This window comes from Argiope bruennichi, chromosome X2 (assembly GCF_947563725.1).
Source record: "Argiope bruennichi chromosome X2, qqArgBrue1.1, whole genome shotgun sequence".
NCBI lineage: Eukaryota > Metazoa > Arthropoda > Arachnida > Araneae > Araneidae > Argiope > Argiope bruennichi.
In genome coordinates this window covers 40,730,914-40,746,840 of record NC_079163.1, presented here as the reverse complement: position 1 = coordinate 40,746,840, position 15,927 = coordinate 40,730,914, and the positions used below count along the sequence as shown (strand labels likewise).

The window sequence follows — 15,927 nt, the reverse complement described above, 5'->3', positions numbered from 1 at the left end:
TCAGCATCTCAGCTAATAACCAACTGCCGATTTTGATTAGTTGTATTTTGCAAAATAAAAACAGACATCTGAACTACAAGATTCTCTGCTGCATAAAGTATATGCTAAAATTAAACAAAATAAATTGTGAGAATACTTAAGTTTTTATTAATATATAGTTTCGTATACATAATTATTTGATTACTTATAAAAAAAGGGATAGATGGAAAAGAGGCAGATGCAAAATACTACAGTACACTATAACAAATGGAGCGGAAAATGGTGTCAATTTCCTAAAATATTTGGCTGAATTTTCGTTTCTTTTTTCTTCATTGATTATAATTGCTTACGATACATATTATGATTATTCGTATTACTATTGCATGATACTATTATTTGCTACATCTTTACTATTTTATAATGAATATAAATGCCCTTATTTTGAAATATATTATAGAAAATGAAATTCAGAAGAAGGTATTCATGCTTCTACATATGATTTATGTTGTTTATTTCTATTATCCATATTGCACAAATGTACACAAAATGTTAGACGTCAAAAAGGGAAGGAATTGATCATCATTTTAAATAACATTCATCATAAGAAATTTGTAGAAAAAATCTTGGTCGTCTCGATAGAACATATTTTTTCATCCCACCAGTAAAACATTTAATTACAGACATATTAAAGTTGTTGATTTTCCACAGCTTGGACCTTTATGATTTAAGACTCATCCACCCGTTATCCGATGGATGAGTCTTCAATACGTTTTATGTTCAGAAAGTTTCGTCATTAACCAATTTGCACATGGGTTTGTTAAGTTTTCATGTCGTCATTAACCAATTTGAACATGGGTTTGTCAAGTTTTCATGTTGCCATTAACCAATTTGCACATGTCAAGTTTTCATGTCGTCATTAACTAATTTGCGCATGAGTTTGCCAAGATTTCATGTCATCATTAACCAATTTGCCCATAAGTTTGTAAAGTTTTCATGGAAAGAAGTTTGATTGAATATGGATTTACTACTGAATAGCAAGTAGATATGTGTATATATCCTCTTTAAGAGACAGTATCAAACATTTTCGCATGAAATATTGTATATTATTTGTCTAAGGCACAAAATATAATAAAGAATTGAAAGTTTCATTTTGTACAGAATTTTCTATATGTTTTAATAAATTATGGTAAAAATCATTTTTTTGCGATAGTATCTTTATTAGTATGAAAGAGAGAGTGCGAGATATAGAAAAAGTGTTGCGTCGCTAAAATGGTTGAAGCGAATGTAAATGATACTTTCTGACATTCAAAATATATTAGGTCAAAATGTTACGTGACAGCCCACGTTATGAAATCTATATCATGCCTAGACTTTTCGTCTTCAGAGTAACCCACATAATATACAACTGACTCCTTGAATTTTCAGCCAACGTAATTACCAATGGCTGGTGTTTCCAAAGGCAGAAAACGAGAGCAGAATAATATTAGTCATAACATCCCAAAGAAAAAGTATCATGCCATCTTTTAGTAAGAAGAAAAAGTATTTCGCCCATTTCTTTAAATTCTGCTTTTCTTGAATAAAACGCCTGCTGTTTGAGATTTCATAAAATGGTGATATAACGCTAAATATTTTATGGGTAAAAATTTTCTTAGGTTACAATTATTAGTTAAATGATTTAAATCAAAAAGTTTTGGTACCACAATCAAATAATTTTTTTTGACTACGCATTACATTTTGTTTGTATGGATTCATTGAAATTAACTTTAACCTCCATATAACTAATATTTCTTCTTTTTTTTGGCACACAATGTAAAAATTGAATAGAAGTGATTTTAAACAAAGTGGGAAGTGAATTTATAATAACGTACGTCATAAATAGCAATTTCTTTATTTCAAATGTATTTGCACTTTTGTACAAGAGTTACATAAAAATTGCGATTAAAATCCGAGTCTTTACATACAATTTGGAAGGTGATGTTATTATTTAATCCCGCGATTTTATAAAGAAAAGATAAGAAAAAAAACTTTTGAGATTCGAATGTTAAATAAGGTTTATAAAAATGATAACATACTACATCACTCTTTTCTAAGGAAAATTTGAATAAAAATTAAATGTGAATGCCCTGAATAAGTACAGACGATCATTGAAAATGAGTAACAAAATGATGTCTACTGGAAACTGAATATTTCGTAAAGTATCTGATGACTGGTTCTCTCAAACTTTAGAGCAACTATCTTTATAAATTGGAATCTTCTTTTGAAGCTTTATAAAATAAGAATATTTTTTATTAGAAATATTGCAAGTAAAAGAAAAAGGTTCGAAAAGCGTACTTCAAAAGAATGCCAAACATTTCAGCCTGCAGATAAGTTCCGATTTTAATAAAATAAAACAAGGATTTCTTTAAAAATACTAGATTTTTTTTTTGCCTTCATGTGAGAGAATGATCCTCAATACTGAAGATCGTGTAAATAACTTCAAGAATAAGCAGATTAGAAGATTAGTATATGAAATGTAGAGAAAAGCATATGTTTCAAAAGCCATCCTCCTTTCCGTTGGTAAATAAAAAAAATCCAGAAAAACATGAGGGTAAGTCATTTGCTGTTAACTGTTAGGAAATGTATATACATAAAGAAAGACTTTATAAGCTTCATAGTACATATTTACTAGTGGATTTTGTAAGAGACTGAAAAACTGGAATGAGAAGCCCGAAGAAAGCCTTTTGAGAGTGAAGATTTCTAGAAAAATATTTTCAACTCCATTTTTATCTGAAAAGCCATCAACTGCAAGGAATAATCCAAGCGTGGATTTAAATTACGATTTCAACATCGCAAAATTCTTTACTCTGAACTTCTTTTGAAATTACTTTCAAATTACTTTCTCTGCTTCATAAAACCATACCTCCAAAATCTTTTGATTAAAGTAGAATAACTAAGATAGCAGGAAATGCAAATATTTTACAGATTTAAGAGGATATATAACTAAATTTTAAAATATGTCCATTGATTTCCTACAGTAAATATCATAAATGTCTCTTTCGTTGATCGAGCTATTCAGGGTTCTTTTTAACTAATCACAAAATTATAAGTGAAATAAGAATTTTTTTTCATTCAAATTATTAAGCTTACATTAACGGAGTCGAATTTTCGATTTTTTAAAACGTAATGAATAGAATTATTGATGATATAATATTAATAGGCAAACACATTTTTAAATTTAGTATTTCAGAGCCATATTATAACATTTAAATGCTAGTTCCTTTCATAAAATCAGAATGGATATTCTTTGATTTGCAGCTATTTCCTTTCGACGTGAAACAGAAGTTAACAAATGCTCCTGAAAATTTAAATTTTAAATACTTTTGAATGTAAATTTGAAACTTTTCCTCGAGATGTTGCAGAGCATACAATACCATATATTTGTTTAGAAATATATGGGTGCAAGTAATGCATTAGGGCACAATTACAAGAAGCAAATATGAAACAAATCACAACTTGGTTATTTATAATAGTATTGTAAAACGCTTTTTTGCAAGTCTTTTACGAAAATTACTCAAAATCAAGTCCATCAATACAACACATACTTGATAAAGTCAACTGAATGTTTGGCTTATATTTTTGAGCGACGCAAATTTTGGTGTATATTCTGTTGACGACTTTGTTGCTCTAATATTCGCAAAGATTAAATGTTAGTGAAAAGTACGTGATATCTTTCAATGGCACAGTATAACCAAACATGACTCTTGTAGCAATAAGCACCAAATACCACGATTCCTTTGAAACTTTATACCAATCTCTTCATCGACGCTGTCAAGGATGTGTTACTGTTGGCAGACACGATTTAAAATATTTTTGTGAAAATGTCTTAAAAACATTTTAAATGATGCTATAAGCAAACAACTGATTTAAGTTCATGTCCGATTCTTATATTTAAACCTGAACGCACCAAATGTGCCCATACATACCACTAGAAAATTGCTTGTGATGTGTTATGTCCTTCTTAAAGCTTGTTCCATGGAATCTGAAGCAATTTTCAAATGCCCTGATTGACAATGAAAATATTGCAACTAACGTACTGTACTATACAAACGAAATAGTGCAACTAACGTACTGCACTATACTAACGAAATAGTGCAACTAACGTACTACACTATACAAACGAAATAGTGCAACAAACGTACTATACTAACGAAATATTGCAACTAACGTACTATGCTATACTAAAGAAATATTGCAACTAACGTACTATACTATACTAACGAAATATTGCAACTAACGTACTATATTATACTAACGAAATACTGCAACAAATATATGCACTTGGGTCAAGAAAATGTTCGTGATGAAATTATGAAATTTATTATCAAATAAAAATAAGACAATGAAAAAGCGATAAAAAGTTAATATTATCTTGTTTAAAATATATTGTGAATTTTAAAAATTAGACTCTTTCGATGTATTGTTATATACATCTTCTAGATAAACTGTATGCTACAATCATTGGCCAGAACTGAATTCGAATTACGATAATAACAATTGAACTCTTTGAATTAATGTCGACTGTGGAAGAAAATTTTCCATTTTCATAAAGAATCGGAAAAGTCCTTTACAAATATATTTAAAACAACCTGTCAACCATCTAAAAGTAAAAAAAAAAAAAAAAAAAAAAAAAAACAGTTAACTTGCACGAACAATGCCAATTGTGAACATATATTTTTTGAACGCCTATAATACAAATTTTATAGGAACAAAAGAATTAAAAAGATAAAAAATTATAAATGCAAAATATATATTTACAACTAAATTTTACCAGCATTTAATTATTCTTACAAATATTCTAATTGTTTTTCCAAATGTTTGATTAAGATTTTTAATAACTGAAATACCTATATAAAAACAATATTGTACTGATGCCTTGCATTACCTCATGATAAATAACAACCAAAGCATAGATCTTTGTTATTTTTCGTTCCTGTCTGATGTCAAATATTAAATATGATACGATAAAAGCTTACAATCCTTTTCTAATAAGGAATGGAAAAAATATCAGCAAGAGAAACACAATAAACGTCATTTCATCATCCTGCCAGAATTTTATTTGGAATAGAGTACCTAAATGGACAACGACGATGAAGAAATACTTTCAAGGAATCTTATTTCACCATTAGCAATCATTTTTTGTCGCTCGATAAAATATCAAATTAACTTACATGCCTCAAAACAATTTCAAAAAGAATGTTTGCTTTGAAAATTTATAGGAAACATTTTTTTATAGACAACATGGAATCTTATCGATCTCGGTTATTTTTCTTTTAAGATTTCCATTTATTTGACTCTCATATTTTCAGAAAAGCAGAAGTTTTGAGAAAAAATATAGTTTGGATGTAGTTTCGAATTTCATTAAGAAATAGTTTTTACTAAATTTCCTATCAAAATTGCGACAGGATCTTTTTAGAGAAAGATTTTTTTTTTTACTTAACAGGATGTAATGAGCTTTAGTACATTTAATCATGAGTCTCAAACATATTTTATGAAAACAAAAGAAAAAGAGCTGAACCATATTCCTATTTTCAGAGTTTCTATACATTGAAATATTTATATTTTGCAGTTTTTCGTAAACTTCAGTAACCTCCAATTAGGGCTGGACGATGACCGAATTTCATCATTGTGATATATTATACAACACATATCGATATTTTTCTATATATCGTGATATCATTATTTATTTACAGCTATTATAAGTTATAAATAGCATTGCTTAATATATTGACTGATCAGCACGACACCAAATAAAAGGAAGTTTCAATTTCTATAATAAAATATTTGCCTTGTTTTGAATAAAAATAATTATAAAATAGTTGTGCTAAAACCCCTTTAATAGACTGTGCATGTTGAAATTTAAAATATTGCGTTTTTCAATATAATAAATTTAAAATTTTAATTAATTTATTGTAATTTAAATTGATTTATTGTAGCGCGATTTATCGTGAGCCACCAGGCAAAAGCGGAAGTATAACGGAATTTTATTTTTTTGTGCGAATAGGCTTGAGTGTGAAAATGCGAGCTACGAATAAAATAGTGGGTTTAATCTGAATTAATCTTTTTTGCTTTTATTTCTGTAGATGAATATTTAGCGATTAAACAAAGGACAATCAAGAACCTTCTGATAACCGTAATTATTTTTGCATAAATGTATCATTCAGTTAGAGAACAGAAAACAGTTTATTCCAAAACGATAAGCTTAAAACAAGTATTTTCATATATTAAAACATGACAATATTCATTGAAATATTAACAAAAATTATGTATGAAGGTGAAAAAGAATAAAGAGCAACAAAAATAAACACTAACCGATAACCCAAACGAAATCGAAAGCGCAAATTAATCGGTAATATCGATTTATTGTATCGCGATTTATCGTGAACTATTATTCATGATCATGATTTCAATAGATCGATATTTTTCGAAAACTGACATCGAAAAATAGATTTTTTTCTATAACTCGGAAATCGGCACAGCCCTACCTCCGATACAATTCTAACAAGTATAAACGAAATTAATCAAAGTATATGAAAGACAAGACGTCTCATTATTCTGAAGACCATTAAGACAGATCAATTAGTCAAAGATAAATTCTTTTCCCAAGTTAGATAAAATGAAAGACGAATGATACCCCCATTAATGCAAATGAATTTCCATTGAATAATTAATATTAATTAGGTGAGAGTTTAACACAATCCATTCGATTAGCAACGAATAAATTATGTAAAAGACTATGAACTTCAAGTAGTGAAAAGTGGATAAAGATTTCAACAAACATCTACTGTTATTGAAAATATAAAATAACAGACGAAAGCAATTATTTAATGGAATAAAAAGTTAAATAATAATAATAAATCTAATAAACTAATTATTATTGATTAAAACTATTTATAAATTAAATACTGATTTTATAAAATTAATGACAAAACAAAAAAAACTTGGTCATCTCAGAATAATTTAATTCGTCACAACTTTCAGAATGTATCAGACTATCACATTTTAAATCGATAATTAATAAAAGACGTAAAAATCTGTATATTTCAAAGAATGCTAAGAGAAAAAAAACTACATTTTTAATGAAAATGATTCCTAAAAATTGTCCACAAGGATACTTCTAAATATTTCTGTAATAATTTTTTAGAATGAAATAAAACAACTAGCATCTGAAGTTTTAGCAAAAAATTATGTTTTATAAATTATTGAGTTTGTTTTGGATGTTTTAGTATTAAATTATTATTTAAATTATTGAGCTTGTTTTGGATGCTGTTCTTCAACAACTAATAAACAATAAATGTTTCTCGATCTGAATAAGAAAGAATTGTTGTTGTCATTTCAAAGAATTTTAAATTATCTGTATATTTCTGTATATTTTAATCTGTATATTTCAAAGAATGCTAAGAGAAAAAAAACTACATTTTTAATGAAAATAATTCCTAAAAATTGTCCACAAGGATACTTCTAAATATTTCTGTAATAATTTTTTTGAATGAAATAAAACAACTAGCATCTGAAGTTTTAGCAAAAAATTATGTTTTATAAATTATTGAGTTTGTTTTGGATGTTTTAGTATTAAATTATTATTTAAATTATTGAGCTTGTTTTGGATGCTGTTCTTCAACAACTAATAAACAATAAATGTTTCTCGATCTGAATAAGAAAGAATTGTTGTTGTCATTTCAAAGAATTTTAAATTATCTGTATATTTCTGTATATTTTAATCTGTATATTTCAAAGAATGCTAAGAGAAAAAAAACTACATTTTTAATGAAAATGATTCCTAAAAATTGTCCACAAGGATACTTCTAAATATTTCTGTAATAATTTTTTTGAATGAAATAAAACAACTAGCATCTGAAGTTTTAGCAAAAAATTATGTTTTATAAATTATTGAGTTTGTTTTGGATGTTTTAGTATTAAATTATTATTTAAATTATTGAGCTTGTTTTGGATGCTGTTCTTCAACAACTAATAAACAATAAATGTTTCTCGATCTGAATAAGAAAGAATTGTTGTTGTCATTTCAAAGAATTTTAAATTATCTGTATATTTCTGTATATTTTAATCTGTATATTTCAAAGAATGCTAAGAGAAAAAAAACTACATTTTTAATGAAAATGATTCCTAAAAATTGTCCACAAGGATACTTCTAAATATTTCTGTAATAATTTTTTTGAATGAAATAAAACAACTAGCATCTGAAGTTTTAGCAAAAAATTATGTTTTATAAATTATTGAGTTTGTTTTGGATGTTTTAGTATTAAATTATTATTTAAATTATTGAGCTTGTTTTGGATGCTGTTCTTCAACAACTAATAAACAATAAATGTTTCTCGATCTGAATAAGAAAGAATTGTTGTTGTCATTTCAAAGAATTTTAAATTAAAATTATTTTGTACATTTGCAACAAAAATAAACTTGTACAGTTGAGTTTCAATTTCATTACTCGTCGAGTGAGACAAGATAACAGAGATTAAACTCTGCCAAATTTATTATGAAGAGCTTAGGCTGAATAAACAAAATGCGCGCTCTGAAAATGCTGGCATTTAAAATGAGTTGCATCAATTCCTTTCAAGAGTTACAATGTTTCATAATAGTGTTTACTCTTCAGTCTGATATCTCCAATGAAAATATTATAAGCCATGTCATTTACCCCGTAACTGAAATCAAATGTTTAAACAGAATGATTTGATTTGGTTGTAATTTAAATAGTAGTTTATAAGGGAAGAGAATCCTTTTAACATCCTGATTGCTTATGCTACCGATTTTAGAAGCAACGTAAATATATTAAATCAGATTTCAATCAATCCATGATATCCGTCATTGATTCTTCTCTTCAATTTTCAAGCGAATATTCTATTATCTTCTTTTATATGTATGGTGCGATGAAAACATATAAAATCTCTAATCAATTCTTGGATAACTATTTTTTCATTATGTTTTGTTATGGTTGTTTTCTTTTAAATTAAACAATTTGTTTCGAGATTTAAAATTAGTGGTAAAATGGAACATTAAATTTACCATAAAGGTATTTTCATCAGCTCTTGAATTTTTGGTAATCCAAGAGATTTACTTTTGCAGAATTTTCCATTACGATCCTAGTTCTAGAAATTCTAGTTTTCGAATGGTATTTTTCAAACCGATCTCGCTGCAATATACGTGCAAGAGGCTACTGAAAACTGACTATGTGAGGAGTTCCTGACAGCTGCGTTGCTAAAAATGAAGCCCTTTTACACCATTCGTTAAACACAAAGCACCGCTTGTGTTTACTATTTCTTTGAAAGCCAGGTGCTTCTGAAACTATCCGTAGACAAGCCTTGATGAGAAAAACAACGCACTGTCAACTTATTTTGGATAATGAAACTCTTCCTTTTAGCTAACAAAAACCGCTCTATACACATTGGAAGCTCACATTTTACCAGAAAGAAAAAAATCTGTACTTCTGTATAGAAAAATATATTGTTCTTTTTAAACGCTTTTATTTAACTTCACTTGTTTTATTTTTGCAAAGATGTAATTTTGTAATCAGCTTTTTTACTAAAATATATATTAGAATTTAGGAATTCTGACACTTTTGAGTTTTCGATGACAATACATTTCTTTTAAATATTTCAGAACTTAATTGTGAGTTAATCAATCAAATTTTGTTCCCATAAAAATGGCGCCATCTAGTAATGAATTTCAGAATTACTGATTATAAACTTGCACAATATTTGTAATTACAAATTATGAAATGTACTAAGAGTTACAAAAGTAGAAAATAATAAAAAATTTCTGAAAAAAAAATCATTCTTTTAAAGGGGGAAAAAATAGAAAATTACTTTTATCAAAAACATGCACATAGAAACAAAATTGCTATTAGCGAGGAGCTGAAAATAATACTCTTAAGGAAATAAGCTACAATGGATAACATAAAAAAATCTTGAACATTAATTAAAAATTAAAACATATTATAAATTTCATAAAAACTGTCGGCATGTATAGAATATTTATATCTGCTTTTGCAATTTTGTTTTGATATTGACCTTTTTCATAAATGTATTTTTTTATAATTTTATGTATATAAATAAAAAACATATTTATGAGAAATAAATTATTATTATTCCTAATATACAAAAAAAAAAAAAAAAAAAAAAAAAAAATTGAAAAAAGTTAAGAATGAATTTTTTGATAAGCAATTTCATGGCTTTCATCAAATATTTATTTCGTCACCGACATTTTGACAATCCGTCGGTTGAACCAGATTTTAAAAGAAAAACGAAATGAAATAATACCATCAAATTTCTCGTTTAAATTTTCTCCTCATTTTTCAAATTTTATTCTTTCTGGTTTAGTTGAGTTTAATTATATCAATGTTCCATCTGAAAACAAAACAAGGGCTACTTCGAACTGGTCTTATAACTTTGAACCACAGTCAGATGACGAGGAAAACATCGGAGATGGCATCCCGTTCACAAGCAGCTTCCACATGACGTTAACGGGTGGATGTTTATTCAACGACGTCAAATTTACCGTACTTAAGGCTCACACACAGATATGATCTCCAGTAACATTGAGTTTCGAACCAGGAACTATCCAACCCCAATGTCAAGGCCTAAGCCATAGGGGCCCTTTGTTGACCGGAAATAATTCAAAAAGAAAAGAAACTACACAATACTGTTACTGTATTAAAATTAGTCATTTCGAACGATAAACAAATTCAGAAGTAGCGAATGTCTCTGGTTAGAAATAAATCTCTCCTTATTATTAAAATCGAAATATTCTATTTTGAATTATTTTTTTTGGGGGGGGGGCAGGTAACACTTTTTAAAGCCCAATTGTCAAAAAAGAAATGATTTTTCTTAAAATCACTTCCTGCAATAAACATTTAAATACAGTACAAGCTTAAGTTCAATTTTTTTTTTTGAAAAATTCGGTTGAAGCATGAAAAATTAAAGTATCAGAAGAAAGAAATAATGTCACAAAAGTGTTAAAATTTTCAGCAAAATTTCAGTTGTCAGCAAAAAAAAAAAAAAAAAAACTTGCATTCTGTACAGTAAAGTAGATATTTTAGCATTTGGTTTATTGGTTTCTCATATGCCAACATAGACCTGATTCCAGTTTGTGAGGTATACCAAATAGCTAAGAATAATAATAAAAAATTATCTGAAAATTATTATCTTTAAATTAAATTCATTTTAAAAACTGTAACTAAAGTCATTTATTAAATAAAAGTTACGTGAAACTCATCATTAATAATTCTATTTAGCAAAATATAACAAACGCTCCTATGCAATAATTAATAGTTGAATGTGATGGATACAGTAAGTATGCATCAAAATTTATTTTGGGATAGCTAATAAAGAATTAAGAAATAAAGGCATATGATTTACATATTTTTCGTTATAAGTCAATTAAATGCATTGTAATTCTTTCCCATTTGTAACCCTTTTCAGCCCAAATTCCTATAAAATGATAATAAAATTAAATATTAAAAACAATTTAGAAATACATCAGGTTTGAAATTATTGATTCCGTCCAGATTCATTAATTAAAATTATTAATTCATTATTCATTTGCGTCCAGATCATCTTGCCATCTCGAAACATGTAAGTGCAATATGAATGCAATTAATGACATCTGTTGATTATTAAAAGCAGATTACCGGCCATCTGGCATCACCGGGCCGGAAAGGGTTAAGAGAGAGAAAATTCTACTTACCAAGAGTGTCACAAGTTCTTGAATGTCGACACAAGTCTTCTCTTAAAGAAAAGAAAAGCACCGTTATAAAAATTGTAAAACATTTAGAAAATAAATATTTATAGAAATCATTTAATTCAAAAAGTAAAAATTTAATTTAATTCATTGATGAACAAAACACACACACACACACATGGGTTTTTAATACAGGAAAGGCAAACATATTTGTTTCGAAAACCACAGATTAAAAGCGAATCCAGAGTGTATTAAAGTTTTGAAATTTTTTTATAAAGTTCAACTTTGAAATTAAAAAAATGAGCTTTCAAGGTTGTGATTTATTCACATGTAATAATATGATTCTAATCTAATGTACACAAATTATTAGCTTTTAAATAGTTTCAAATGCGCTAATATAAGTGCATTAATATGAAGTCCTGCAACTTAATTTTAGTACATATATTATTTAATTTGATTTGTTTCATGTTAGAAACGATGAAATTCTGATATCGATTTATTTACTTACTTAATATTGTATGAGTTTTGAAATCTTCTATACTTGTGCGTTCACGATGACAATATTCTATTTTAATATTTTCACCATTTAACTATTAGTTACTCTTATTTAAGTACATTTTGCTTTCCATATAAAGAGCCATCTTTCCTGCGAATTATTTTAAGAGCTTATAGTAGTTAAAATAATAAATTGCAAATTAAAGATTGAAAGTAGAAAACAACTGAAAAATAATTTTTAATTTTAATGCATTGAAAAAAAGAGTATTTTTTTTTAAATATGTTTTTACGAAATATATTTTATTGAACAAACAATTTGATACATGCATTTAGATAATTTTTTTCATTTTTAAAAGTTCTATGAAAGATAATAGATAAATATTTTTCAATAATATTTCCTTAATGCACTCAATCCGATACATGTATTTGGATATTTTTTAATTTTTAAAAATTCTATGAAGGACAAGAAATAAATATTTATCAATGATAATTCCTTAATGCACTTAATTTAATTCATGAATTTGGATAATTTTTCATTTTTAAAAATTCTATGAAGGACAAGAAATAAATATTTATCAATGATAATTCCTTAATGCACTTAATTTAATTCATGAATTTGGATATTTTTTCATTTTTAAAAATTCTATGAAGGACAAGAAATAAATATTTATCAATGATAATTCCTTAATGCACTTAATTTAATTCATGAATTTGGATATTTTTTCATTTTTAAAAATTCTATGAAGGACAAGAAATAAATATTTATCAATGATAATTCCTTAATGCACTTAATTTAATTCATGAATTTGGATATTTTTTCATTTTTAAAAATTCTATGAAGGACAAGAAATAAATATTTATCAATGATAATTCCTTAATGCACTTAATTTAATTCATGAATTTGGATAATTTTTCATTTTTAAAAATTCTATGAAGGACGAGCAATAAATATTTATCAATGATAATTCCTTAATGTACGAAAATTCAACTATTATTTCACTTAACATACTATTATGCTTTCGCAAAAATATTTCGAACTCATTGCTTTTAGCTTTACTTAATTGAAAAATAATACTCTTACCAGAAAAACTATGCAGAGCATTCATTTCAAGGAACCAGATATAACAATAGTAGATTCTTTTATTTAACAAAACAAAGGTTTTTTAGATTTGATGGGTAGCATTCACTTCATTTCCCAACACTTCAAGGAAATAACTATTTCCTCCTAAGTCCTTGCCAAATCCTACCCACTCTCCGAATCCGTATTTATTTAATGTCGAACCTTTAATTTATCTTTTGGAAGGTATGCAGGAGGCATGACTCGAGAAGTTTTAACTCCTCTAATAATCCTCATGACCCGAGGTCAAAGAGCTCTCTCCGATATTGTTCCCCTATCTAGTGCGATGTCTGCCTGTCACGTTTGGGTCTGGCCTTCACATTCCGGGGCACACACCTGCGAGGAGCCTCCCTCTCCAAATTACACTTTGCGTTTGGGGACACAGACAAGAAAATGTGGGAAAGTTTTTCGACCTAAAAGTTGGCAATTATTCTTAAAAAAGGTGGACACTGAATTAAAATACAAACGGATACGAAATGTTAAAAAGAATTAGAAGGGTTAAAATAATTCAGGATGTTCATCTTTTAGTAATTAAAAAAAATGGGGGGGGGGAGTAGAGAAAATAATAACCCATTCAATGGTTGATTAAGGCATTTTGGGGTTCCAGGCATTGCATAATTTGAGAGCTTTCTTCTAATAATTGTTCAATTTAATTTCGAATTTCGGCGAATTTTTAATTTAATCAACATCTTTATGATGCATTTTAATTTAACTTTTTATTTAAATAACTTTGTAAACTTATGTTTTTTTATATATTTATGTATTAATATGCATATCAAGGAAAAATGACTAAAGTAATAAAATTCCAAAAAAATCAACCTAAATTACTAGTTATAAATGACCTTACTTACAAACACAAGTAGTTATACTCAACTTTTAACAAATAAAACATTAAAAAATATTATTTTATAGAAGCTATCAAATGGAATATAACATAATCAGTTAATAAATGAATAATTAATATTCCCGTATATTACAAATAAGTAATTAGTTATATTTGAATTTATTAAATAGTGATTTTAAAAATTAAGTAAAATAACGCATTGTTAACCTAATATCTTATAATTCACGGAATATTTATAACGCATTGTAACCCTAATAGCTAATAATTGACAGAATTTTTATGTTTTACAAATTCGTTATTTGACATTAATATTTTTTTATCACTGCCTTCGACCCCTTTAACTTAGTGGTTCTAGTCTGCCAGTTGAAAATAAGTCCTTAAACCTATTTAAGCCATAGCTTTTAAACTCAGGTTCATAAAATCAAATGGAATTGCATTCTAATTCATCATTAATAAATGCTGCATTTCTTTGAAATTTTCCAGTTTTGTTAAAAGGATTTCTTAAGTTTCCAAATTTGGAAAAAACAGGGCCGCAAACGGAAGAAGTTTAAGAAGTTGTAATTTGCGCTTAAAAATATACGATACTACAGCAAATTGTAAGAATTCCGATTTAAGAACTTGAAATCATCTTATACTTAATTAGAAATGAGAGTTTTTTTCAGTTCAGTTTCTTAATTTCATGGATTTTAGATTTTAGAGACAAAAGGTTACATGTACTACAATTACAACAGATGTTCACGTGGTTTCAATGGCGATATCCAACTAGGTATGACCGCAGATGGGTCGATTAAAAATGTTCTTAACTTAGCTATTTGATTCATTTTTTTTAAATACAGATTCTTTGAATTATGAAATAGTAAGATAATACGAATACTTCGTTGTATAATTAATCAGGATTTCATCTATTTCATTGCGTTCACTTTGTTATTATAGCATTTTTGAACTCTCAGTGTCTTTTTAAATAATATTGTGTACAATCATAGATGTCGCGCAATCATGAATCATAATAAATATATAAATAATATATTCATTTTTCCAAATTTACTAAATTAAAAATTAACCTAAAATAAATAAGTTAAAAATATGCTGAAATACGAAAACATATATAATAGTTTATTAAAAGAGGTGCTTCGTAATTCTCACTGCCTAAAGTCAAAAAATGCTTAAACCCGTCCATAAGTTTCTTATATTTTTCGATCAGGGACTTAGTGATGATAGTGCTTACTTTTTAACCCAAATATAATTGCTTATATATTCTATAACCTTTTGTAACTAGTATTATAAGGGAATGTTGATATATCTTGTCACTTCGTATAAAAAATATTTTTTTGAAATAATTTTTATGAAATTTAATTTTAGACAAACTATTGTATCAAACAAATGATTATCTACTTTAACAATTGGCCATTTAAAATTATATTAATATAATTTAAAATGTTAAATGAAATTAATATCTTGTAATACCATCCTTTAGATTAGCATCACAATTCAAAGTGCATTATCTGGCTATGCAATTAATAAAACTTATAGAAAAAGCATATAATGTGACAATTTATTTTTGTCTTAAAGATCATATTAAATTAATTATCTTATTAATTATAGATTATTAATCGATCATAACAGCAGCCAATAACTTGTGTGGCTTTATTAAAATGCTTATTGTTTGTTCTCAAGATTAAAGTTTTTAGAAATTTTTTATCAAAACAGAGACTAAAAGATCCGAGTTATATATCTAAAATTTTTAGGCATATAACTTAGGATT

The 15,927-nt window shown here is 27.0% G+C and overlaps 1 protein-coding gene across 2 annotated transcripts in view; it reads right to left on the bottom strand.

Annotated features, from left to right (window-relative positions):
• Positions 1–15,927, bottom strand: part of LOC129960214 (A disintegrin and metalloproteinase with thrombospondin motifs 9-like) — a 344,112-nt gene that overhangs the window by 61,467 nt on the left and 266,718 nt on the right. The window contains exon 7 of one of the 2 annotated variants that reach the window (XM_056073454.1): positions 11,716–11,756. In XM_056073454.1, coding sequence (XP_055929429.1) covers positions 11,716–11,756 — 41 coding nt within the window. The remainder of the gene's footprint in view (positions 1–11,715; positions 11,757–15,927) is intronic. The other variant, XM_056073455.1, reaches the window with a different exon arrangement.